This window comes from Rhamphochromis longiceps, linkage group LG6 (genome assembly GCF_057381845.1).
Source record: "Rhamphochromis longiceps isolate RC_006_pf linkage group LG6, R_longiceps_female_GT1.1, whole genome shotgun sequence".
NCBI classification, from domain to species: domain Eukaryota; kingdom Metazoa; phylum Chordata; class Actinopteri; order Cichliformes; family Cichlidae; genus Rhamphochromis; species Rhamphochromis longiceps.
The window spans coordinates 8,419,273-8,444,115 of NC_140562.1; the positions used below are offsets into that span (position 1 = coordinate 8,419,273).

Consider the following 24,843-nt stretch of genomic DNA (forward strand, 5'->3'; position numbering starts at 1 on the left):
TACCATGATCGGATATGGGTCGCAAATAGGATTTGATGCGCTTTCGCCTGCAGTGTGAACGTAGCCTAAAAGGAAGCTTTTAACATAAAGCTTGTCACCAAGTGCTTGCTCATAGGAGGTCGTCTGATTGCTGGGGTTTTCTCTGCAATATTGTAGGGTCTTTACCTTACAATATAAAGCACCTTGAGGCAGCTGTTGTTGTATTTGGCATTATATAAATAAAAATTGCATTGAAACATTTTCTGTACATCGTTTTTCAACACTTGAAACAAATTTCTCCCAGATGGTTCTTTATTTGCTTGAAAGTGGAAGCAGCATGACGAACATACAACTCACTAGATGATAATCCATGCACCCTTACACTGACAGTGAAGATGAAATCCAGATTGCAGTCTACCCTCGGGGTACATGCTCAGACTGACATAGCTTGACTCAGTCTACATGTTATTAAATTCAATTTCCACACAAAGTATAGTCTTCATTGAATGATAATATACTAGACCAGGCTGTGACAGCTTTAGACTCCTTACACAAATAGCCAGTGGGGTATTGATTGTTCTACAATAAATATCGAATAATATGATACTGAGGATATTTATGTTATGTTTAAAATAAGAATGGACAACAAAACTAAATCTAAACTGACCATCCATTTCCTCTGGGTTTGAGTCAAAATGTGTGTGGGGTGCAAAAGATGGTTTGTGTATACTGTACATTTGTACACCTGCATGTCTGTGTGTGATGTCTATCGATATAGGTAATCAGCTTGTATGTTGGCAGCAATCTCTGCTTCCCACTTGTCTCCATTGTTGAGGAGCTTTTCCTTATTGTAGAGCAGTTCTTCATGAGTTTCAGTAGAAAATTCAAAGTTAGGACCCTGAAAAAAAAGGAAAAATGGATTACAACAGGTCTGCAAACACGAGGAGAGGAACCGAAGAAAATAACAGAAACAAAACGTGGAGAAAAGAGACCGCAAAGAATAAGAATAATGAAAGCACAAACAAAAAGATAAAGATCTTTGCAATAAAAATTACTGCCAACTTTTATTATGACTCTGCCCGTATTTCAGCCCTTTTCACAAAGTGTAACTAATTAAATATTCTTTTTTGGGGGGGACTTTAGTCGATAGACAGTGATGAGAGGACAGGAAAGCAGGGGTAGAGAGAAGGGAAGACCTGGGCCGGCCGCTCCCAGAATATATTTCTAAAGGTGATACTGACATGAAATACTCATTAGAAATCAGTAACAACCCATCCAATCTACAAACGCAAAAAACTCAAACCACAGATGTTCATATATTACGTGTAATAATGAAAAAAGTATTAAACATGCTTTACTGAAATTTGTTTTAACACTTTGTGCAAAAGCCTTTGTTGGTAAAACAGCTTCAAGGCTCCTTCTGTATGGAGAAACTAGTCGCAGGCATTGCAAAGGTGATTTTGGCCCATTTTTTTTTATATCCTGACGGTTCTGTGGGCCCATTCTATGAACTCTTCTTTCCATAGACTTTCAGTTTGATTTAGGTCATGTGATTGGCTGGGCCATTCGATTCAATTCAATTTTATTTATATAGTGCCAAATCACAACAACAGTCGCCTCAAGGCGCTTTATATTGCACAGTAGATCGTACAATAATAGATACAGAGAAAAACCCAACAATCATATAACCCCCTATTAGCAAGTACTTTGGCGACAGTGAGAAGGAAAAACTCCCTTTTAACAGGAAGAAACGTCCAGAACCAGGCTCAGGGAGGGGCGGGGCCATCTGCTGCGACCGGTTGGGGTGAGAGAAGGAAAACAGGATAAATACATGCTGTGGAAAAGAGACAGAGATTAATAACAAGTGTGATTGAGTGCAGAGAGGTCTGTTAACACATAGTGAGTGAGAAAGGTGACTGGAAATGAAAAACTCAATGCATCATGGGAATCCCCAGCAGCCTACGTCTATTGCAGCATAACTAAGGGAGGATTCAGGGTCACCTGGTCCAGCCCTAACTATATGCTTTAGCAAAAAGGAAAGTTTTAAGCCTAATCTTGAAAGTAGAGATAGTGTCTGTCTCCTGAATCCAAACTGGAAGCTGGTTCCACAGAAGAGGGGCCTGAAAACTGAAGGCTCTGCCTCCCATTCTACTTTTAAATACTCTAGGAACAACAAGTAGGCCTGCAGAGCGAGAGCGAAGTGCTCTAATAGGGTGATATGGTACTACAAGGTCATTAAGATAAGATGGGGCCTGATTATTTAAGACCTTGTATGTGAGGAGCAGGATTTTGAATTCAATTCTGGATTTAACAGGAAGCCAATGAAGGGAAGCCAAAACAGGAGAAACATGCTCTCTTTCTAGCAGCTTTATTTTCTTCCTGTGCAACTGGCTCGGCTGTGTGTTTGGGATCATTGTCCTGCTATAGCTTCCACCCTACGTTCATCTTCATCATTCTGGTAAATAGCAGCAGATCTTTATCAAGAATGCCTCTGTACATTTTTCCATTAATTGCATTCATTCAGTACTGTATGCTGAACACAGGCCCACATCATGACGTTCCCATCTCTAAACGTCACTGTGGGTACGTTGTTTTTGGGGTGATATCCAGTACCTTTTAACTTCCAAACAGGGTCTGTATTATGGCATCCAAAGAGTTCAGTTTTGGACTGTTTTCCCCCAGTATTTCACAAGCTTGTCTGAATGTTGTTCAGCAAACTTTAAGTACTCTCCAACATGCATTTTCTTAAGCAATAGATACTTGCATGGTGAGTATTCATACAGGCCATGGCAGTTAAGTGCATTGCTTATTGTTTTCTTTGAAACAAGTGTACCTGCTGATGCCAGGTCTTATTGTAGCTCTTCACAAGTGGTCCTTGGCTCTTGAACAACCCTTACTGATAATTCTTTTCACTTCTCTGTCTGAAGTCTTGCAGTGAGCACCTGGTTGTGGTTGCTTTACAGCGAAATTATGTTGTCTCCACTTCTGGATTATGGGCCAGTGGTCACTGGAACCTTCAGGACTTTAGAAATTCTTCTGTAACATGACATCAGTATATTTGGCAACAATAATCTTGTAAAGGTCTTGAGAAAGCTCATTGGTTTGATCTATCATGAGCTATTTCTTGTGTAAATCACTGGTAATGAGACAGTTTTTTAGGCCATCAGTTGGGACTGAACCAGCTGACATTATTTGGCCCCATTGTCTTTCTTCTTGTGTTCAGTATTTTTCCCTGTGACATTTCTCATTATTACACATAATTTATGGACAACTAAGGTTTCTTAGTATATGTGGATTGGATGGATCGTTATTGACATCTGATGAGAATTTCATGTCAATAGTACCTTTAGAAGTACATGTGACATGTTCAACACTCGTTTTACTTATACATGAATGATAGAGAGAGACAGATATATAGATAGAGATGGGTAGATATAGATATACAGCTAATATTTCTGTTTGAATAGTTCTTAGTTGTAACAATGTTTTTCAGCAATAACTTGCATACCATTGGACAACCTGTTTTTCACTTTAAATACTGCAGACACAATTGACTAATGTGCAGGGTCTATGCTTACGAGTTGGTTTTTCATGGGTACAACCCATATACTCAACTCTGCAGCTGAACCCACAAATGCAATTGTTTACAAATGTGACAAATTTAAGAGGAAATAAACAGGCTTTCCAACCAGACATGATGTATTCCCAAAAAACATTTTTAAATCCCAGAAATAATCAACCAAATTTCCTCATTTTTTGTGCCTGGTTTATATAACAGTATGTTTGCTGTCCCATTACAGACAGCACAGTATTAGAGCTACTGCATGCCAATTAAAACTGCTTAACTGCTGCTGACCTTCTACCGCTCGTCCATTGAGAGCCCGCTAACCTACTGCATCACAGTATGGTACGGCAGCTGCACCAAGGCGGAAAGAGTGAGGCTTCAGAGTGTGGTCAAGACAGCACAAAAGATCATCGGCTGCCCTCTCCCCTCCCTGATGGACATTTATTCCTCCCGCTGCCTCAGCAGAGCAGCAAACATTATCAAGGACAGCTCCCACCCTGGTTTCAACATGTTCAGCCTGCTTCCCCCAGGGAAGCGCTACAGGTGCATCAGCACAAAAACCCACAGACTCAAAAAGTTTCTTCCCCAAAGCCATAACCACCCTGAACTCACACATGCACCGATAACACAGCCCACCCCCCAATTTTTTTTTCTTCCCACTTCCTCTATGGACCACCACTGTGCAATACCAATTCTATGTGCAATAACTCAACTGTATATACACAACACTATTTATTACATATTACTTTTTTTTTTAAAGAAACCGGCTTGTATATTTGTACATTTTATATATATATATTAGGGGTGCAACGATACTCGTATCGATATTGAACCGTTCGATACAGTGCTTTCGGTTTGGTACGCATATGTATCGAACAATACAAAATTTTTAATTCATTTTATCAACTTTCCTTCTGACGATGCTGTCTGTGTGGAGCGCTCAGTGGATCTGCGCTCGACAGTGCAGCATACATATATGTATGTATGTATGTATGTATGTATGTATATATATATATATATATATATATATATATATATATATATATATATATATATATATATATATATATATATATATATATATATATATATATACATACATACATACATACATACATACATACATACACACACACACATATATACATACACATACATACATACATACATAAAAAAAAAAAAAACACCCAGCACGCCCCTGCGGGCGGTTTATCCTTCAAGCTCGGGTCCTCTACCAGAGGCCTGGGAGCTTGAGGGTCCTGCGCAGTATCTTAGCTGTTCCCAGGACTGCGCTCTTCTGGACAGAGATCTCCGATGTTATTCCCGGGATCTGCTGGAGCCACTCGCCTAGCTTGGGAGTCACCGCACCTAGTGCTCCGATTACCACGGGGACCACCATTACCTTCACCCTCCACATCCTCTCGAGCTCTTCTCTGAGCCCTTGGTATTTCTCCAGCTTCTCGTGTTCCTTCTTCCTGATATTGCTGTCATTCGGAACCGCTACATCGATCACTACGGCCGTCTTCTTCTGTTTGTCTACCACCACTATGTCCGGTTGGTTAGCCACCACCATTTTGTCCGTCTGTATCTGGAAGTCCCACAGGATCTTAGCTCGGTCATTCTCCACCACCCTTGGGGGCATCTCCCATTTTGACCTCGGGACTTCCAGGTAATACTCGGCACAGATGTTCCTGTACACTATGCCGGCCACTTGGTTATGGCGTTCCATGTATGCCTTGCCTGCTAGCATCTTGCACCCTGCTGTTATGTGCTGGATTGTCTCTGGGGCATCTTTACACAGCCTGCACCTGGGGTCTTGCCTGGTGTGATAGACCCCAGCCTCTATGGATCTTGTACTCAGAGCTTGTTCTTGTGCCGCCATGATTAGTGCCTCTGTGCTGTCTTTCAGTCCAGCTTTGTCCAGCCACTGGTAGGATTTCTGGATATCAGCCACCTCCTCTATCTGCCGGTGGTACATACCGTGCAGGGGCCTGTCCTTCCATGATGGTTCCTCGTCTCCCTCCTCTTTCTTGGGTTTCTGCTGCCTGAGGTATTCACTGAGCACTCGGTCAGTTGGGGCCATCTTCCCAATGTATTCTTGGATGTTCCTTGTCTCATCCTGGACTGTGGTGCTGACACTCACCAGTCCCCGGCCCCCTTCCTTCCGCTTAGCGTACAGCCTCAGGGTGCTGGACTTGGGGTGAAACCCTCCATGCATGGTAAGGAGCTTTCTTGTCTTTATGTCAGTGGCTTCTATCTCCTCCTTTGGCCAGCCTATTACCCCAGCAGGGTACCTGATCACGTGTTGATGGCCCGGATCTTGTTCTTACCATTCAGCTGACTCCTCAGGACTTGCCTGACCCTCTGCAGGTACTTGGTGGTTGCAGCCTTTCTAGCGGCCTCTTCATGGTTCCCATTTGCCTGCGGGATCCCCAGGTACTTGTAACTGTCCTCTATGTCTGCAATGTTGCCTTCTGGTAGTTCAATCCCCTCAGTTCTGACTACCTTCCCTCTCTTTGATACCATCCGACTACACTTCTCCAGTCCGAACGACATTCCAATGTCATTGCTGTATAGCCTGGTAGTGTGGATCAGTGAATCGATGTCTCGTTCACTCTTGGCATACAGCTTGATGTCATCCATGTACAGGAGGTGGCTGACAACTGCTCCGTTCCGTAGTCGGTATCCGTAGCCAGTCTTGTTAATGATCTCACTGAGGGGGTTCAGGCCTATGCAGAACAGCAGTGGGGACAGAGCATCTCCTTGGTAGATCCCGCACTTGATGGTGACTTGTGCTATGGGCTTGGAGTTGGCCTCTAGTGTTGTACGCCACATCCCCATTGAGTTCCTGATGAAGGCTCTTAGGGTCCCATTGATCTTGTACAATTCTAGGCATTCCAGTATCCAGCTGTGGGGCATTGAGTCATAGGCCTTCTTGTAATCAATCCAGGCAGTGCACAGGTTGGTCAGTCTGGTCTTGCAGTCTCGGCTGATTGTTCTGTCTACCAGTAGCTGGTGTTTTGCGCCTCTGGTATTCTTGCCAATTCCTTTCTGTGTCCCGCTCATGTATTGACCCATGTGCCTGTTCATCTTAGCCGATATGATGCCTGACAGGAGCTTCCATGTAGTACTGAGGCAGGTTATTGGTCGGTAGTTGGAGGGGACCAGTCCCTTCTTGGGGTCCTTGGGGATCAGGACTGTCCGGCCTTCAGTTAGCCATTCCGGGTGTCTCTCGTTAACTAGCAGCTGGTTCATTTGTGCTGCCAGACGCTCGTGGAGTGCAGTCAGCTTCTTCAGCCAGTAGGCGTGAACCATGTCGGGCCCTGGTGCTGTCCAACTCTTCATACTGGAGACCCTTTCCTGGATATCTGCCACTGTGATGGTTACTGGACCCTGTTCAGGGAGGTCGCTGTGGTCTGCCCTCAGATCCTCTAGCCACTGAGCATTGCCGTTATGGGTTGCATGCATATATATATATATATATATATATATATATATATATATATATATCCTACCAGCACATAACAGCAGGGTGCAAGATGCTAGTAGGCAAGGCATACGTGGAACACCATAACCAAGTGGCCGGCATAGTGTACAAGAACATCTAATCCTACCAGTGGCTGGACAAAGCTGGACTGAAAGACAGCACAGAGGCACTAATCATGGCAGCACAAGAACAAGCTCTGAGCACAAGATCCATAGAGGCTGGGGTCTATCACACCAGGCAAGACCCCAGGTGCAGGCTGTGTAAAGATGCCCCAGAGACAATCCAGCACATAACAGCAGGGTGCAAGATGCTAGCAGGCAAGGCATACATGGAACGCCATAACCAAGTGGCCGGCATAGTGTACAGGAACATCTGTGCCGAGTATAATCTGGAAGTCCCGAGGTCAAAATGGGAGATGCCCCCAAGGGTGGTGGAGAATGACCGAGCTAAGATCCTGTGGGACTTCCAGATACAGACGGATAAAATGGTGGTGGCTAACCAACCGGACATAGTGGTGGTAGACAAACATGAGAAGACGGCCGTAGTGATCGATGTAGCGGTTACGAATGACAGCAACATCAGAAAGAAGGAACACGAGAAGCTGGAGAAATACCATGGGCTCATTGAGTGCAGCACGGAGAAGATCTTGGAGAACGCACGGCTGCCGCGAATACTCAGAACAAGACCTCTGAGTGAAAAACTCGATTACATCTGGAGGGGCTAGCTCGAATAACACCTTTGAGCGCAAATTCGATCACATCTTGGGGAAGTGCACTGCGGTCGTGAGTTCTCAGAACCTGCTCTTTGAGCAAAAAGAATGACAACATCACGGAACGTAAGTTTGGATAACATCATAGAAAGCTCACGGCTCTCCAACGGGAGATTAAGAGACCAGTGTTGGACTGTTAGAACAGCTTTGAAATTCATATGAGTTGTTTGCACTAAAGGAAAAACCATCATCACTTCATGCGGAGACCCCTTCGGCGCCAGCTGCGGCCTCAAGGCTGGAGCTGAACAAAACACCCTGACAACAACTGTGTTTAGACTGTTCCCCCCATTCCATGCAAGGCCACCTGGGTTGGCTGGAAGACTGTTTACCTAGCCTGGCGGGGCGAAGGACACTGTCTCAGCTGAACTCTGGACACACACACACACACACACACACACACACACACACACACACACACACACACACACACACACACACACACACACACACACACACACACACACACACACACAGATCACCCCTCCCTTTCCAAACACCTTCGATGCTTGTGCCCTACTGGGGAAGATGGCAGTCGACTGGACCAGCGCAGACATGCTGCAGGAGCGGATGCCCTGTCTACACCGGCTCTCTCTTACCCTTTACCCACCCCTGTTGCTTGTCTTGTGTTTCTATGGTGTATTGATAGTCATGTGCTTTTTGTGCTGAGATGTTTTTTCTGTTATCAAACTGTTCTCCCACTAGGAGCTCAGTCTGAGTGGAGTTTTTTTTCTCCTCCTCTTACCTCATGTTATTCATTTTCGTTGTTTTTTTCCTATCAGCCTACCTTTCTGACATGTCTGTGACATGATGTTTGTGTAAAGTTGGTCAGAAGGTTCCTTTGTAAGTGCGCATGCGCCATTAGCGTGCTGCCTGCTGTAACCCTAATTTCCTTCGGGATTAATAAAGTATTCTGATCCTGAAGAGCTCGAGAGGATGTGGAGGGTGAAGGTAATGGTGGTCCCCGTGGTAATCGGAGCACTAGGTGCGGTGACTCCCAAGCTAGGCGAGTGGCTCCAGCAGATGCCGGGAACAACATCGGAGATCTCTGTCCAGAAGAGCGCAGTCCTGGGAACAGCTAAGATACTGCGCAGGACCCTCAAGCTCCCAGGCCTCTGGTAGAGGACCCGAGCTTGAAGGATAAACTGCCCGCAGGGGTGAGCTGGGTGGTTTATATATATTTAAAAAAATACATGTAACATATAATGTAATTGACCTTAGAACAGAAGAAGCTTCTCGGATGAGAGGTGAAACGTCTTCAAGCAACTTAAAGAAGTCCAGACGCTTTTCTTTGCAAGCACCTTTGACTAATTGCAAGGAGGTACTTCTGTAGTCTATTGATTACTAGATAGTGGAAAAGGGGTGGGATTAAATAAGCTTATGCTTCTTCCTGCTCCTTTTTGAACATCAAAGTTATTTGTAGTTGTGGTTGCTCGTTTTCCTTTTGTTTTGCTTTGTTTATTTATCTCTTTTTAATTCTATGTTGTTGTACTTTTTCAACATGTTCAAAATAAATCAATCATTCAATTAATCAATCAGTCAATCAATCAAACATGCAGTGGGGCTACCCACACTATCCAAGACTGTCTATGTTGTGGAAAAAGACACACCTCTACAATGGCATCCACAGGACATGCCTCCTGACAGAAACCGCAGTAGATACATTTGGTCATGTCAATGTCGTAGCGAGTTGTCCTCCTGCTGCCATCAGCACGCGTCTCTGCCTCTATGGTGATGGCCTGGAAAGGAAAATTGTTAGTGATGATATCAACAGCGCTATCTGGTATTTGTACTAATAATGAATACAAACATTCATTCCCCAGTATACAGTACTGTACAAACGTCTTGACCCTCCTATCTTTTCTTTTGTTTGTGTTTTTTGCTTCCATGGAGCGATACATTCAAATCAAAGCTCTACTCTGATCGCATCCTTAATGAGTGGTCTTGAGTAATAGTTCTCCAGGGTTTCTTTGGACATTACCGTTAGTTTCAGGCTATAAGCCACTACTTTTTGCACAAGCTTTGAACCCCGCGGCTTTTCTATGGATCGTCCATGATTTTTGTGATATCGTAAGAGGATTTGTTTTGGTTGCTCCGCTGTTGTACGGCACTACGTTGCCTGGTGGAAGGGCATGTGATCATTCAAAAACCCTCAGTATGGCAAACAAAAGAAATGCATATGATGCAGCTTTCAAATTAAAGGCAGTCTATTTGGCACTCAGCAAGGGAAATAGAGCTGCTGCACGTACCCTTGGTATAAACGAATCAATGGTGAGACGTTGGAGACGAACTGGCTCTGTGCAAAAAGACGAAAAAAGCTTTCAGAGGAAATAAGAGCAGATGGCCCAAACTTGAAGACTGTATTGAAGACTGGGTGAACACGCAGAGAGCAAACGGGCGAGGTGTTTAAACTGTGCAGATCCAACTAAAAGCCAAAACAGTCGCCAACGAAATGAAGATAGAAAATTTCAGAGGTGGGCCATCCTGGTGTCACAGATTTATGAAATGAAAAGGACTGTCCATGAGGGCACGGACGACTGTGTGTCAGCAACTCCCTCCCGACTACGCAGAGGAAAATAACAAACTTCCGCTAATTCACACTAAGAAAGATAAACGAATATTCCATCGGACCGGACGAGATCATAAACATGGATGAAGTGCTATTGACGTTTGACCTGCCCCCTCACTAGGACTGTTAACAAGCAAGGCGAATCAACCACCACGGTGAGAACCACTGGCCATGAGAGAACGAATTTCACTTGTGCGCTGGGCTGCACAGCATCAGGGTTTCAACTTCCGCCAATGGTGATCTTTAAGCGGATGACTATGCCAAGAGAAGAGATCCCGAGCGGCATCTCTGTTAAGGTCAACAAGAATGGGTGGATGGTGGAAAGCGTAATGAAGGAATGGCTGCAAGAGTGCTATGGGAAGCAGCCTGGAGGATTCTTTCGCCAAAAAAAAAAAAAAAAGCGTTGCTTTTTTTGGACAGCATGAGGGCCCATATCACAGATTCTGTGAAAGCAGCCATTAAGAGCACAAACTCGATTCCAGCTTTGATTCCTGGAGGCACAACGAAGCACCTGCAGCCACTCGACATCAGTGTGAATCGTGCGTTCAAAGTAGCACTACGCGTTCAGTGGGAGGCATGGATGACGAGCGGTAATAAATCATTCACCAAAACTGGTCGCATGCGAAGAGCAAGTTTTGCCCAAGTCTGCCAGTGGATTCTGACAGCGTGGAGAAGTGTAAAAGCATCCACGATCACCAAAGGATTTCGAAGGGCTGGACTGCTGCATGATGGAGAGGGGGACACCACCACTGCCCTTCAGAGGGTTTTCGACTCCGACACTGACGAGGATTTCTTTGGTTTTGAAAGTGACAACGAAGGGGAGTAGCGGAGAGTGGATGACGAAGCCATCCTGAGCCTGAGGACTTTATGGGTTTTAGTGCGCAGGAAGAAGAGAAAGATGGTGGTGAATGACTGACTTTTCTTCTTGTTAAAGCCGTGTTACTGCACCTGAGCCTAAAAGGTAGGCCAAATCTCTTTTTCTGGTGTGCTGTAGGTTATTGTTATGTACTACATTTGTTACTCGTTTATAAAGCACAGCACATGTTTCGTACTTGTAATTACCGGTACTTGTGCATATACGTAAAAAGTTATGCAAATATGTACCGGTAACTTGTTTTTCAAAATATTAATAAAAGGGATGTGGTCCCAAACAGCCATCTCTTTCCTGACAATTCCCTTTGTGCGCATTCTCGTACATATGGTAAGTAAACATTAAAACACCTGCGGCTTTTAGTCAGGTGCGGCTAATGTATGTACAAAACAGGATTTTCCCCTAATTTTAGCTTGTGCGGCTAATATTCAGGTGCGCTTTTTCAGTCCAGTCCTTGACTGAAAATGACTTTCAGAGGACAAAAGTTTTTTAAGACACTTTTAACACTGACTTTTGAATCATTCAAGCAATAAAAAGGCACCTAACTCCTGGGAACCAGTGTTGTGTCTACACACAACAGACAACTTAGCAACAAAACAATTTTAGATTGCATCCTTTCAGCCTGTCACATAAATCCATTATTTAGTCCTATATTTCAAAGACAACAGTTTGAGAAGCATGAAATACGATTTTTACAGCAACAAGATTAGTTCTAAGAACTGCTAACCAAGAACCTGGCATATCTCAGCTAAGTGGGCTAAGCTTTGAGGAAATTGGACAATTAGGGGACAAAAAAAAAAAAAAGTGGCAGGTATCTGAAAGTCATAAAAAAATCCAGCATAGACCTGACACATGACCTGATAGATGCATCTGACTCCCATGGTTCACCATCTACTGTTTGCCAAAGCCTCAGAATTGCTCGCAGTGGAGGGTGGCATCCAAAGAAGAGCTTTAAATGCCCTTCAAGAAGCCTGGTGAACCATTCCTGAAGACTGCTTAAAGAAATTACACAAAGAGAATTCAAAGCTGCTCCTACCAAATATTGATTTTCAAGCTCATTAGAATTGTACAAATTATGTTTTTGACTTATCTATTGTATTTCCATTTATGCTCGAACATGTTTGAATAAATCTCTGCACATATTTCCAAATTTCCCAGCAAAATACAAAGAAATGATAGGTGGCTCAAGACTTTTGCACTGTATCATATACATGTTCAGTTGTACAGTTGAGGTCCTGTGAGGACAGTTGTGCTGCAAACGTATCTATAGTAGGGCTGCCACAAACGATTATTCTGATAGTCGACTAGTCACCGATTATTTTTGCGATTAGTCGACTAATCAGATCATCGTCCATTGGACGTAAAACGTTCAGCTTATTGCACCAGCAGCATCTGCTCTTATATAACTATCATTAGCTTACAGCTTTAAGTGTTTAAGCTAACTAAAAATAAAGACAAGATGATAGTTTATTAAATTTTAATGAAATTTGCAGATTGTTTCGGTGAAGTTTAATAAACTCCTTGCTATCTAAGATATAACAGGACACCAGAGTACTTAATGGCAAGAAGGCAGCGGGTCCAGATGGCATCAGCTCGAGGGTCGTCAGGTCCTGCGCGGACCAACTGTGTGGGGTGATGGAGCACCTCTTCAACCTGAGCCTGAGGTTGGGAAGAGTCCCACAGCTCTGGAAAACCTCCTGTGTTGTACCAGTGCCAAAGACTTCACGCCCCAAGGACCTCAACAGCTACAGGCCGGTGGCTCTGACATCCCACCTGATGAAGACCCTGGAGCGGTTGGTCCTGGCTCAGCTTCGGCACCTAATAAGCTCATCACTGGACCCACTTCAGTTTGCCTACCAGCCTGGCATTGGAGCGGATGATGCCGTCATTCACCTCCTACATCGTTCCCTCGCTCACCTGGAGACCGCTGGAAGCACTGTGAGAATCATGTTCTTTGATTTCTCCAGTGCCTTCAACACCATTCTTCCCTCGGTTCTAAAGGACAAGCTGGTGAACTCTGGAGTGGACCATCACCTCACTACCTGGATCCTGGACTACCTCACCGACCGACCACAGTATGTGAGGACTCAGGGCTGTGTGTCGGACAGGGTCGTCTGCAGTACGGGGGCCCCACAGGGAACGGTTCTGGCTCCGTTCCTCTTCACCATCTACACTGCAGACTTCTCCCACAATTCCACCCAGTGCTTCCTGCAGAAGTTCTCTGATGACTCTGCAATAGTCAGCCTCATCACTGATGGGGACGACAAGGAGTACAGAGGTCTGACCCAAGACTTTGTGGACTGGTGCCAGCTGAACTACCTCCAGATCAACGCCAGTAAAACCAAGGAACTGGTGGTAGACTTCCGCAGGCACAAGCATTCTCCACTGCAACCACTGAACATCCAAGGTATGGACATTGAGGCTGTGGACAGCTACAGGTACCTTGGTGTTCATCTGAACAACAGACTGGACTGGACTCATAACTCAGACGCCCTGCCCTCTACAGGAAAGGGCAGAGCAGGCTGTACCTGCTGCGGAGACTCAGGTCGTTTGGAGTGGAGGGCCCACTCCTGAAGACCTTCTATGACTCTGTTGTGGCTTCTGCTATCTTTTATGGCGTGGTCTGCTGGGGCGGCAGCATCTCTGCTGGGGACAGGAAGAGACTGAACAGGGTGATCCGAAGGGCCAGCTCTGTTCTAGGATGCCCTCTGGACCCAGTGGAGGTGGTGAGTGACAGGAGAACGGCGGCTAAGCTGTCATCCCTGATGGACAACATCTCCCACCCCATGCAGCAGACTGTGACAGCACTGAGCAGCTCCTTCAGTGGGAGACTGCGGCACCCACGGTGTGGGACGGAGAGATTTCGCAGGTCTTTCCTCCCCACTGCTGTCAGACTCCATAATAAAGACTAACTGATCAAGCACACACATCCACACATGTGCAATAATACTAAGTGCAATAATCCTATCTGTCATTGTTGTATTTTTACTCAGTTGTATATAGTATTTGTATTCTATTCTTATCTTATTGTATATTTATTTTATTTTATTCTACTGTATATAGTATTTTATTTTATTCTATTCTGTACAGTTGTGTACTGTATTTATTCTTATTGTATTCTAATTTTTGCCTCATAACTTTTGCACTGTCCACTTCCTGCTGTGACAAAACAAATTTCCCACGTGTGGGACTAATAAAGGTTATCTTATCTTATCTTAGTAAATTCTCGAGCATCTCACAGTTCTGATAATCAGCTTTTGATAGTCGACGTAATCGTGACTAGTCGACTAATCGTGGCAGCCCTAATCTATAGCCAAAGTTGTTTTTACCTCATTCATATTTGTTCACATAGGTATGACTATTTGTTTATACCTGGGCAGGACAGATTGCTTCACACAGCTTGCAAGCAATGCAACGCTCTTCTCCTGAGGGATACCTGTTTTGACACATTCCAAAAACTTGGTGAGGTTTGATTACTAATACAGTGTCATCTCAGAGCCTTCTATAAAATCTCAGATGTATGGAGGTGTTTTCAGATACTATTCAAAGATGCTAATAGTTTAGAAAAAAAGTTAAATCTAAAAAGTTACAATGTTTTTCTTGCATTGCATATGATCCTCCTTATACAAGAAGTTACTGGTCGATTTGTTAAACAGACACAAACACACTGTATTGTGTGTGTGTATATATATATATATATATATATATATCAAAGCACCAATCAATGACTATCAAATTTATTATTCTGACATCTTATCATTGCTACCAATCATATTACACTGACTGGTGTTTGTCAAATAATCATCCTCACCTGCGCAACGCATGTTCTCCTCTGAAGCGTGGCGACAGTGGTCCTTTTTCAAACGGGTAGTTAATGGTGGCAGGCTCTCTGAACAGGTAGCTCATTGTCATGCCTAGACCTGGCATTACAATAAAACCACATTTTCAAATGAGAACGCTTACAATTATTAACACCTCCATGAAAATTTTATGCATCTGTATCAAAAAAAATTCCCCATCTATCAAAAAAAAAATTCCCCATCTTTTATCTCTCAAGCTCAGGTCCCCTGACAGAGGCCTTGGAACTTGAAGGTCATGCACCCTTGCTGTTCCTAGGACGGCGCTCTTCTGGACAGAGATTTCAGATGTTGTTCCAGGGATCTGCTGGAGAAACTCGCCTAGTTTGGGGGTCATTGCACCGAGTGCTCCAGTTACCACTGGGACCACTGTTACCTTCACCCTCCACATCTTCTCGAGCTCTTTTCTGAGCCCTTGGTATTTGTCCAGCTTCTGATTTGCTGTCATTTAGTATCACTACATCTATCAGTACAGCTGTCTTCCTCTGCTTCCCTACCACTACTACGTCCGGTTGGTTAGCTATCACCAGTTTATCCGTTTGTATCTGGCAGTCCTACAGGACCACCATTTTGACCTCGGGACTTCCAGGTCATACTTGGCACAGTATACTATGCCGGCCACTTGGTTATGGCGTTCAAAGTGTGCCCTGCCTGCCAGCATCTTGCACCCTACTTATGTGCTGGATTGTCTCAGGGGCATCTTTACACTGTGCTGTCTTTCGGTCCAGTTTGCATCTCCTCCTTTGGCTAGCTTATTATCCCAGCAGGGTACCTGATCATGGGCAGGGATTAGGTGTTGGTGGTCGGTGACGTGTTGGAAGATAAATTGACGTTCCAGACCCAGTTTTGCTGCTAACTGCTTGAGGTTTTATTTCAAACCATTTACCATTGAAATGTAACATCCAGATGCACAGAATCAACCTACTGGGACAAAAACGTTAAAATATCATGGGGGGACTAATGTTACCCTCATCTGTAAGATAACAAATACAAAGAACATTTTCCATGAAGTGACAGTACCCCAACTACTTCCACTGGTAAAGGAAAACACAAAGATCCAATTATTCGTACAGGACAGAGAAACATTCAACTGACCTCTGAAGAGCTCTGTCCATAGCAGTGTTTGTGCTGCTCTGTCTGTGATGGACTTCATGTCGACAGGGATCTCCTGAGCATTCACATACTCTTATGTAGACAAAGAAAGGAACACACACACACACACAGCCAAAACAAAATAATGGTAATACGCCCAATTTACATGAGTGTAAACTGTAAAATATCAGTGTAATTCATAAATCTTTTTTGTTTTTTCATCAAGTGAAGCTGAGTACATCCTTCTTCAGGATGTAAGAATGTGAGGAAAGCCCAACTAAGGAAAACATCCTGAACTAAATTCTAAAACTGTCTGAAGTCCATGTGTGAATGAAAATATCGTGGTACAGCCTCTGAAAGCCCTTGAATTGAGTTGTGTTGTAGCAGGACTTACTGAATCCGTCCCTTTGTGCCGACACACTGAAGGACCTTGCTAGATTCTGGCTGGCCACAAAAAAACCTGAAGGTAAAAACATTTCAGAAAAGATAAACAGTAAACCTACTACAATGCAGTCAACTTGACACTACAGGAAGCAGTCTAGAGTGGAGTAATACAATAGAATTTTCCATCAACACAGAGTATAAATCTTTCTCACTTTTAGCTTCTGTCCAGAAAAATTTAAAACTCTTGTGATGGTAAATGAATTGCTAATTATATTGCCGTTTTCTATTCTTGCCTTACTACTGAGCACTAAAAGCACTTTAAGCTTGTACTGTTTGCTTTAATTATCAGCATTAAACAACAACTAACTAGCTTTTATTGTCTCTTCACTGAACCTAGCAATAGTTATGGATATCACAGCCTAATCTGCACCAGTCAAATATAATCCCTTACATTAAATAATACAACAAGACTACAAACAAACCAACTTAGTCTACATTCCAATAAAGTGAACAGCCTATTGTTGTCATACAACACTGATTTTGAATAATGAAATGTTTATAAATCACTTTGCTTTTCAAGACATCTCTTTATGGTAAATACCCAGATGACATCAGCAACAGAATAATGTTTCCTCTCCTGTCACCTCTTTCTTACATCTCTCTCTACTTCCATCCATCCATCCATCCATCCATTCACTTCCGCTTATCCTTTTCAGGGTCGCGGGGGGCGCTGGAGCCTATCCCAGCTGTCATAGGGCGAGAGACGGGGTACACCCTGGACAGGTCGCCAGTCTGTCACAGGGCCAACACACAGAGACATTCGCACTCACATTCATTCACACATTCACACCTAGTGACAATTTGGATTATCCCATTAACCTATCCCCACAAGCTGCATGTCTTTGGACGGTGGGAGGAAGCCGGAGTACCCGGAGGGAACCCACGCAAACACGGGGAGAACATGCAAACTCCACACAGAAAGACCCCGGCCTGATGTTGGAATTGAACTCAGGACCTTCTTGCTGTGCGGCAACGGCTCTCTCTACTTGTAAGAATGATTTTATCACACAATAACTTCCTTGTAAAAACAGAAACGTTACCTTTAGGTAGCAGAAATATTGTGTTAGAGTTAAACTTCAAAACTACAGTTTCCTTATTGAGGTGTTTGACATTACCTGCTACTTCTAAAGCTTAAAAAAGCATTTAACGTGATAATGCTCACTCTCATTCTGTGCTAGGGCTAGGCTGCAACTTTACCGACATCTGTATACATCAGGGGTCCCCAACTCCAGGCCTCGAGGGCCGGTGTCCTGCAGGTTTTAGATTTCACTCTGGGTCTACACACCTGAATCAAATGATTAGTTCATTATCAGGCCTCTGGAGAACGGCAAGACATGTTGAGGAGGTAATTTAGCCATTTGAATCAGCTGTGTTGGATCGCGGACACCGGCCCTCGAGGCCTGGAGTTGGGGACCCCTGGTATACATAAATGCATGACAGGGGTGAGAAGTAAGAAAGGATATGTGGCAACAAGGCTCTCTGAACTGTTGAGTGAATAAGAATGTAAGGCCGTCATACCTGGCCTTGATGCAGAGTAAAGTACACGCAGTGTTGCAGCCATCACGTCCTAAATCTGAAACCAGACATCAAAGTTTATGCATTAAGGTGTAATAGTTGAAAGAGAACACAACGTGGATAACATTAACAGATTAAAGTTCATTTTTATTTTTTTTATGGGGGGGGGGGGGGGGCACAGGTAAGTTATGCCATATGAAACAATATGCATGCAAACGTTTATTAATCCTGTATTGTTACTTTCTAATATTAGATGTAATGTACAATGCAACATATCCTTTCTAGATTACATAACAATACCAACATTTGGAAATAAAAGTACTTCGGCAGAACGCGATAGTGACAGTGACTACTAAAACACACACGTCATGACAAATTGACAACCAACTTCCCATCATTTAATACACAATAAATACTAGCAGAGTTTAGGTTTGCCTTCCAAACGGAACGTAAGCGATTCTTGCTAAGCTCACCTGTTTCTTAAACTAAGCTAGCACTGAATAGCAGCCGATTTGTAGCGCACATTGTCAAGGACTTTTGCACATTTCCTTTTAGCTAAATTGCTGTATCTATATCCCATCTTATATTAACCGAGCATGACGCCAAGTCAACAATTCACTGTCATAAAACAACTTGGAAATTGTTTCTCTACCTTTAAGGTTTTTGAAATGACCGACACGTCGGTACTTGGCCTTCTGAACCACAACAGCGGACGATTTGAGGAACGGACCCGAGATTACAGGAAGTTACACGGGATGACGTCACGAATACGTTCGCAAAGACGAAATGCTGCCCTCATGAGGCGCTAGAGTGTAGGTGCACCTGACATTAGCGCTTCAGTTCTTACTGGCAAAAAGAAATTAGGTTCGTCAGACGTTTTTCTAGTCTGAGCACTACACAACCTCATTCACCCAAGCACTTTTTTATATGCTGTTTCTATGCGCCTTTTGTCTAAAGCATACGAGCAACATGGGGTTAGTATCTTGGCCAGGAATATTTGGCATGCAGACTGGGATCAAAACACTAACGTTCCGGTTAGATGACCTGCTCTTGCTCTACCACCTAAGCTACAACCACCCCTGTAATAATGCAAACAGAGTTGTGTTCCAGAGGACTACACATGGCTGCTGTTATTAGCGTTATTATCATTACTTTATTTTATTTATTTAGAGGAAATAAATTATTTACAGCTTAAGTGGTTGAAATTCTGTTGTTCCCTTGGGACTACGTCATAAAGCTAATAAAGACAAAGTTTGTGGTAGAAACTTACCTACTGAAAAAAAAAAACAGTTAAGATAAATTAATAGTTCTAAAAGGTTTCTATAAGGTGAAGTCATCTGTTTGCTGGGAATACTGTGAGGTTCTGTGGACTGAGACTCAGATGGAGCAGAGGATTTATCCAGAGCAGCTCGCATAATTACAAACTTTTCCACCATAAGACCCTGAACTCTCTAAGTAACAGCTCATCTGTTGAGATGTACAGTGGGGCAAAAAAGTATTTAGTCAGCCACCGATTGTGCAAGTTCCCCCACCTAAAATGATGACAGAGGTCAGTAATTTGCACCAGAGGTACACTTCAACTGTGAGAGACAGAATGTGAAAAAATAAAAAATAAAAAAAAAATCCATGAATCCACATGGTAGGATTTGTAAAGAATTTATTCGTAAATCAGGGTGGAAAATAAGTATTTGGTCAATAACAAAAATACAACTCAATACTTTGTAACATAACCTTTGTTGGCAATAACAGAGGTCAAACGTTTACTATAGGTCTTTACCAGGTTTGCACACACAGTAGCTGGTATTTTGGCCCATTCCTCCATGCAGATCTTCTCGAGAGCAGTGATGTTTTGGGGCTGTCACCGAGCAACACGGACTTTCAACTCCCGCCACAGATTTTCTATGGGGTTGAGGTCTGGAGACTGGCTAGGCCACTCCAGGACTTTCAAATGCTTCTTACGGAGCCACTCCTTTGTTGCCCGGGCGGTGTGTTTTGGATCATTGTCATGTTGGAAGACCCAGCCTCGTTTCATCTTCAAAGTTCTCACTGATGGAAGGAGGTTTTGGCTCAAAATCTCACGATACATGGCCCCATTCATTCTGTCCTTAACACAGATCAGTCGTCCTGTCCCCTTGGCAGAAAAACAGCCCCATAGCATGATGTTTCCACCCCCACGCTTCACAGTAGGTATGGTGTTCTTGGGATGCAACTCAGTATTCTTCTTCCTCCAAACACGACGAGTTGAGTTTATACCAAAAAGTTCTACTTTGGTTTCATCTGACCACATGACATTCTCCCAATCCTCTGCTGTATCATCCATGTGCTCTCTGGCAAACTTCAGACGGGCCTGGACATGCACTGGCTTCAGCAGCGGAACACGTCTGGCACTGCGGGATTTGATTCCCTGCCGTTGTAGTGTGTTACTGATGGTGACCTTTGTTACTTTGGTCCCAGCTCTCTGCAGGTCATTCACCAGGTCCCCCCGTGTGGTTCTGGGATCTTTGCTCACCGTTCTCATGATCATTTTGACCCCACGGGATGAGATCTTGCGTGGAGCCCCAGATCGAGGGAGATTATCAGTGGTCTTGTATGTCTTCCATTTTCTGATGATTGCTCCCACAGTTGATTTTTTCACACCAAGCTGCTTGCCCATTGTAGATTCACTCTTCCCAGTCTGGTGCAGGTAGTGATGGCCCGCTTGAAGCTGACGCTCCGGAGCGTGTGTCGAAAAAAACAACACACTGGTTCAGAAGCACTGTGTCGAGGCTTGCTTCGTTTGGCAAAAGTCACGTGACCAGTGACGTCCGAAGCTTCATTACGCACGTAACTGCTTCGGTACCTGATTCAAACGGATATAAGGAAGTGAATCATCCACGGGATTCGTGGAGTGTGTTGATGGTGACAGAGAGCGAAGAGGTGATCATTCCACTGACAGATATGGAGCCAGCGAGGAAGAGAGGACGTTCTGGCGTGTGGGAATATTTTGAGTTGATTTTGCTCAATTCATTTTATCTGCCGAAGTGAAAAACTTGAAATGTCCAAAATCATGTTTTCATAATGTAAATATCATTACAGCATATGACTTTAGGAACACTTCCATGTGAATTAAAGCTAATGAAGACTACAACAATGTATTTGACACTATACGTACATTACATTGCTACACAGTTTAGAAAATCATTTTGTTTATTGTTTTTAGGTGATAGTCTGCAGGACCCAGGAATACCTGCATATCTACCAGCTTGCAGTGTAGTTCCTGCACTCCACAGCCTCTTCTGTTCCATGCAAGTGGATTTTCTCCAGGGCAGGAGAAACTATTTCTAAGAAAAGAAACAGACTCAGCCAGCGCACAGTAACACTAATCCTCTTTTTAAATGTAAATAACAAAAGGGCTACCTTACATTGGTCATGTTTTTACTTTGCAAGTTCTTGATTAGGGATGGGTTTTGATTATCGCTTTTCTGATTACAATCCATGCTAAATTGAATAAAGTGATATTGATTCATTAAAATCCCGTGTCGATTTGTAAATTAACGTTATTATGCCTGAAACGCCAGCATCTCAGGTTAAACCTCACAACATGTCGTCAAACACCATACAGCTAAAACAGTAACTGGGAGCAGGTTTACGGATTCTGCATACAAACGTGAACACAGAGCGCGGACCCGACGCGTCAGAGTCAGATTTTGGTGCGTCGTCGGGTCCGCGCTGTGTTTGCCTCTTTTTTTTCCCGCTGGCTTCTGCAGCTGCAGGTTTCATAACTCTCTGTTTACATCTCTAATTAAGTCTCACATGTGTCAGCTTTCTTTTAATAGATACGAAATTATGGATATATACTGTTAAATGATCAGAATTGTAATATTTCTGACTGAGGCAAAACTTTCCAGATTCCAATCAAATTGAATCGGATCCTGTATCGAATCAAAAATGATTCTACAAATCAGTGACGATGCAGCCGTACTCAGCTCCCTAAGCATTTTCCCTTTCCAGTTCACAATCAATCCCACCCCTAGGTCAAAAATATGTATAGGACAATTGGCCTCATCTAATATTTTGTATGAACCTGTCCAGCTGTCCAGTGATTAAACGACAAGTAGATGGAGGCAGGACTTCACAGCAGGGGCATACTCCATAATGTGCTGTGCATTCTCATATGTATATTATATATATTGCTCACTTATTGTATTTACCAACATCAAGGAGTTATGAGCAAAGAAAGGCCACCATAGTGCATGTTTAAATAGGGAAAGTTTATTGATCAAAATGTATTACGCAAATACGCATTACATTTTTTTCAGCCCCCCAATCGAGAAAACAAAACCAATTACATGTTCAAAGCAACGGAACGGTGGCCCAATATCAGAGAGAACTCCACTCTTGAGTGAGCAGCGATGATTGAGCAGTCCGTTTTATTTTGCAGATTCAAGCTGCTCTTCAAAATTTTCACCACCAGATGTCACCGGAGAGGACTGTGTTGAAAAGCTTCGAGTAATGAACCGTTTTTCAATACAAGCTTCAGTGCTTCGGAAAGCTTCATTTGGCCATCACTAGGTGCAGGTCTACAATACTTTTCCTGGTGTCCTTCGAAAGCTCTTTGGTCTTGACCATGGCGGCGTTTGGAGTCTGACTGTTTGAGGCTGTGGACAGGTGTCTTTTATACAGATGATGAGTTCAAACAGGTGCCATTCATACAGGTAACGAGTGGGGGACAGAAAAGCTTCTTACAGAAGACGTTACAGGTCTGTGAGAGCCAGAGATCTTCCTTGTTTGAGGTGACCAAATACTTATTTTCCACCCTGATTTACGTATAAATTCTTTACAAATCCTACCATGTGAATTCATGGATTTTTTTTTTTCACATTCTGTCTCTCACAGTTGAAGTGTACCTCTGGTGCAAATTACTGACCTCTGTCATCATTTTAAGTGGAGGAACTTGCACAATCGGTGGCTGACTAAATACTTTTTTGCCCCACTGTATACAAACACCAACATTCAGATGAGCTTTGAATGAACCTTGTGTTATATGTGGTTCTTTACAAAAGAAAAAGAAAAATAATTCAGGCTTAAAATGTGCCATCTCATCAAGATCAAGTTTTTCAACATGTTACAGGAGTATATGTACTGGAAAAACCAATTAACACATCATCATGGACACAGTGTCATGGATCATTGACTTAAATATTTCATTTCATTTGTTAATTGCTATGTGAAAAAAATTACATGAAAATAATTCAGTGAAATTTTGAGAAAATTTCAAAGACTACTAAATGAAATGCAGTCTTCTGTCTCCCTCTAGTGGTGGTTAATCCACTAAGGCAATTTGGAAATCTAAAGCTAACATTTTAATGTCATGTCCAGTGTTGGTCAAGTTACTTGAAAAAAGTAATCAGTAACTAATTACTTATTACTTCCCCCCAAAAGTAATCCCGTTACTTTACTGATTACTTATTTTCAAAAGTAATTAATTACTTAGTTACTTAGTTACTTTTTAAAAACACGATTTACAACCTGAATAGGTGATAAAGCGATAGATCTTTCAGCCCAATTCTACTTTTTCTGCATAATCCATCATACAAAATGTAATCAAATGGAAAAGTCTCTTTTTAAAACTTTTATAGTTTTATTAATTTTAATCTTTTAACTTTATGCATCAAGCAAAAATGTAATTATATGCAACATTCTCTGACTGGAAGAAATTTGTTTAATATTTAAACCTATTTTCTGCACATTCCAGCACATAAAATATATATTTTTTTGTGTTTACACTCAGTCTTTCAAATAGATGCAAGTAAAGCACAGCAGAAAATAAATAAAGTCAAAGACTAGCGGTCCTTTTATGGAACGCCAGGACTGCCATAATGAATTAATTAAATACACCATTAAATAATTAATTAAATGTGTCAATAATTAATTACAATTGGAATTAATTAATTAAATAAATAGGTATGACACATGTAATTAATTATTGACACATTTTATTAATTATTTATGTATTTCACATTTTAATTAATTGTTGCCACATTTAATTAATTATTTAATGGTGTATTTAATTAATTCGTTATGGCAGTCCTGGCGTTCCATATATCCTTTTGCTCTATTTTCACCTGTAAAGCAGGAGTTGGGTAGGCGGAGGTTTACCTTGGTGCAGGTGTGCCGCAGCGGTCAGTGGAAGGATACGGCAGTTTCTCTGTGAATTTCCCATTACGTGGTAGCGCACTCGGAGCTTGCTTGGAAGTTTAGGGGGTTTTTTCGCTGTAAAAAGATGTTTTCTTCCCACGCACAATGCTAATGGACGCTAATGTTTTTGTCACTTTTTATGGAATCAAACTTAAAGTAAGGTCAGTACTATTTATTTAATTAATTAATTCCAATTTTAATTAATTATTGCCACATTTAATTAATTATTTAATGGTGTATTTAATTAATTCATTATGGCAGTCCTGGCGTTCCATACTCTGAACAGCAAACCTCACATTTAATAGTAAAGCATTTAGCCTAACGTATCCATCCATGGCTCCTTGAACTCAACCTTTTGATTGAGTTCAACCTAAGATTTTTACATCCAAAAAGAATGTTATTTTACAGAAACACCATAAACTGAGGACTTTATTTCAAGCCGCCAGTTCGCTGATGAGCACACCTCGACTGAACCATCACACACAGAACCTCATTAGAAGAAGCAGCAGAGTGTTTAGTGT

General features: G+C 42.7%; 1 protein-coding gene across 1 annotated transcript; it reads right to left on the reverse strand.

Moving 5' to 3' along the window:
• Positions 1–273: 273 nt before the first annotated feature.
• On the reverse strand, positions 274–18,909 carry LOC146667452 (NADH dehydrogenase [ubiquinone] iron-sulfur protein 8, mitochondrial-like). Its single transcript, XM_085409112.1, has 8 exons — positions 18,798–18,909; positions 18,149–18,203; positions 16,581–16,646; positions 16,190–16,279; positions 15,049–15,157; positions 14,610–14,673; positions 9,408–9,536; positions 274–877 (listed from the first exon to the last, which is right to left on the reverse strand). Exons 2-8 carry the CDS (start codon positions 18,189–18,191, stop codon positions 746–748), a joined length of 633 nt encoding a protein of 210 aa, XP_085265238.1. The 5' UTR covers positions 18,192–18,203; positions 18,798–18,909; the 3' UTR covers positions 274–745.
• Between the last annotated feature and the right edge of the window lie 5,934 nt (positions 18,910–24,843).

Coding starts and splice junctions, on each gene's coding strand:
- LOC146667452 (XM_085409112.1), bottom strand. CDS start 18,191: ATGGCTGCAACACTGCGTGTACTTTACTCTGCATCAAGGCCAG. Junction 16,647..18,148: donor TTACTCTGCATCAAGGCCAG/GTATGACGGCCT, acceptor TTTTACCTTCAG/GTTTTTTTGTGGCCAGCCAG. Junction 16,280..16,580: donor GGCACAAAGGGACGGATTCA/GTAAGTCCTGCT, acceptor TGTCTACATAAG/AGTATGTGAATGCTCAGGAG.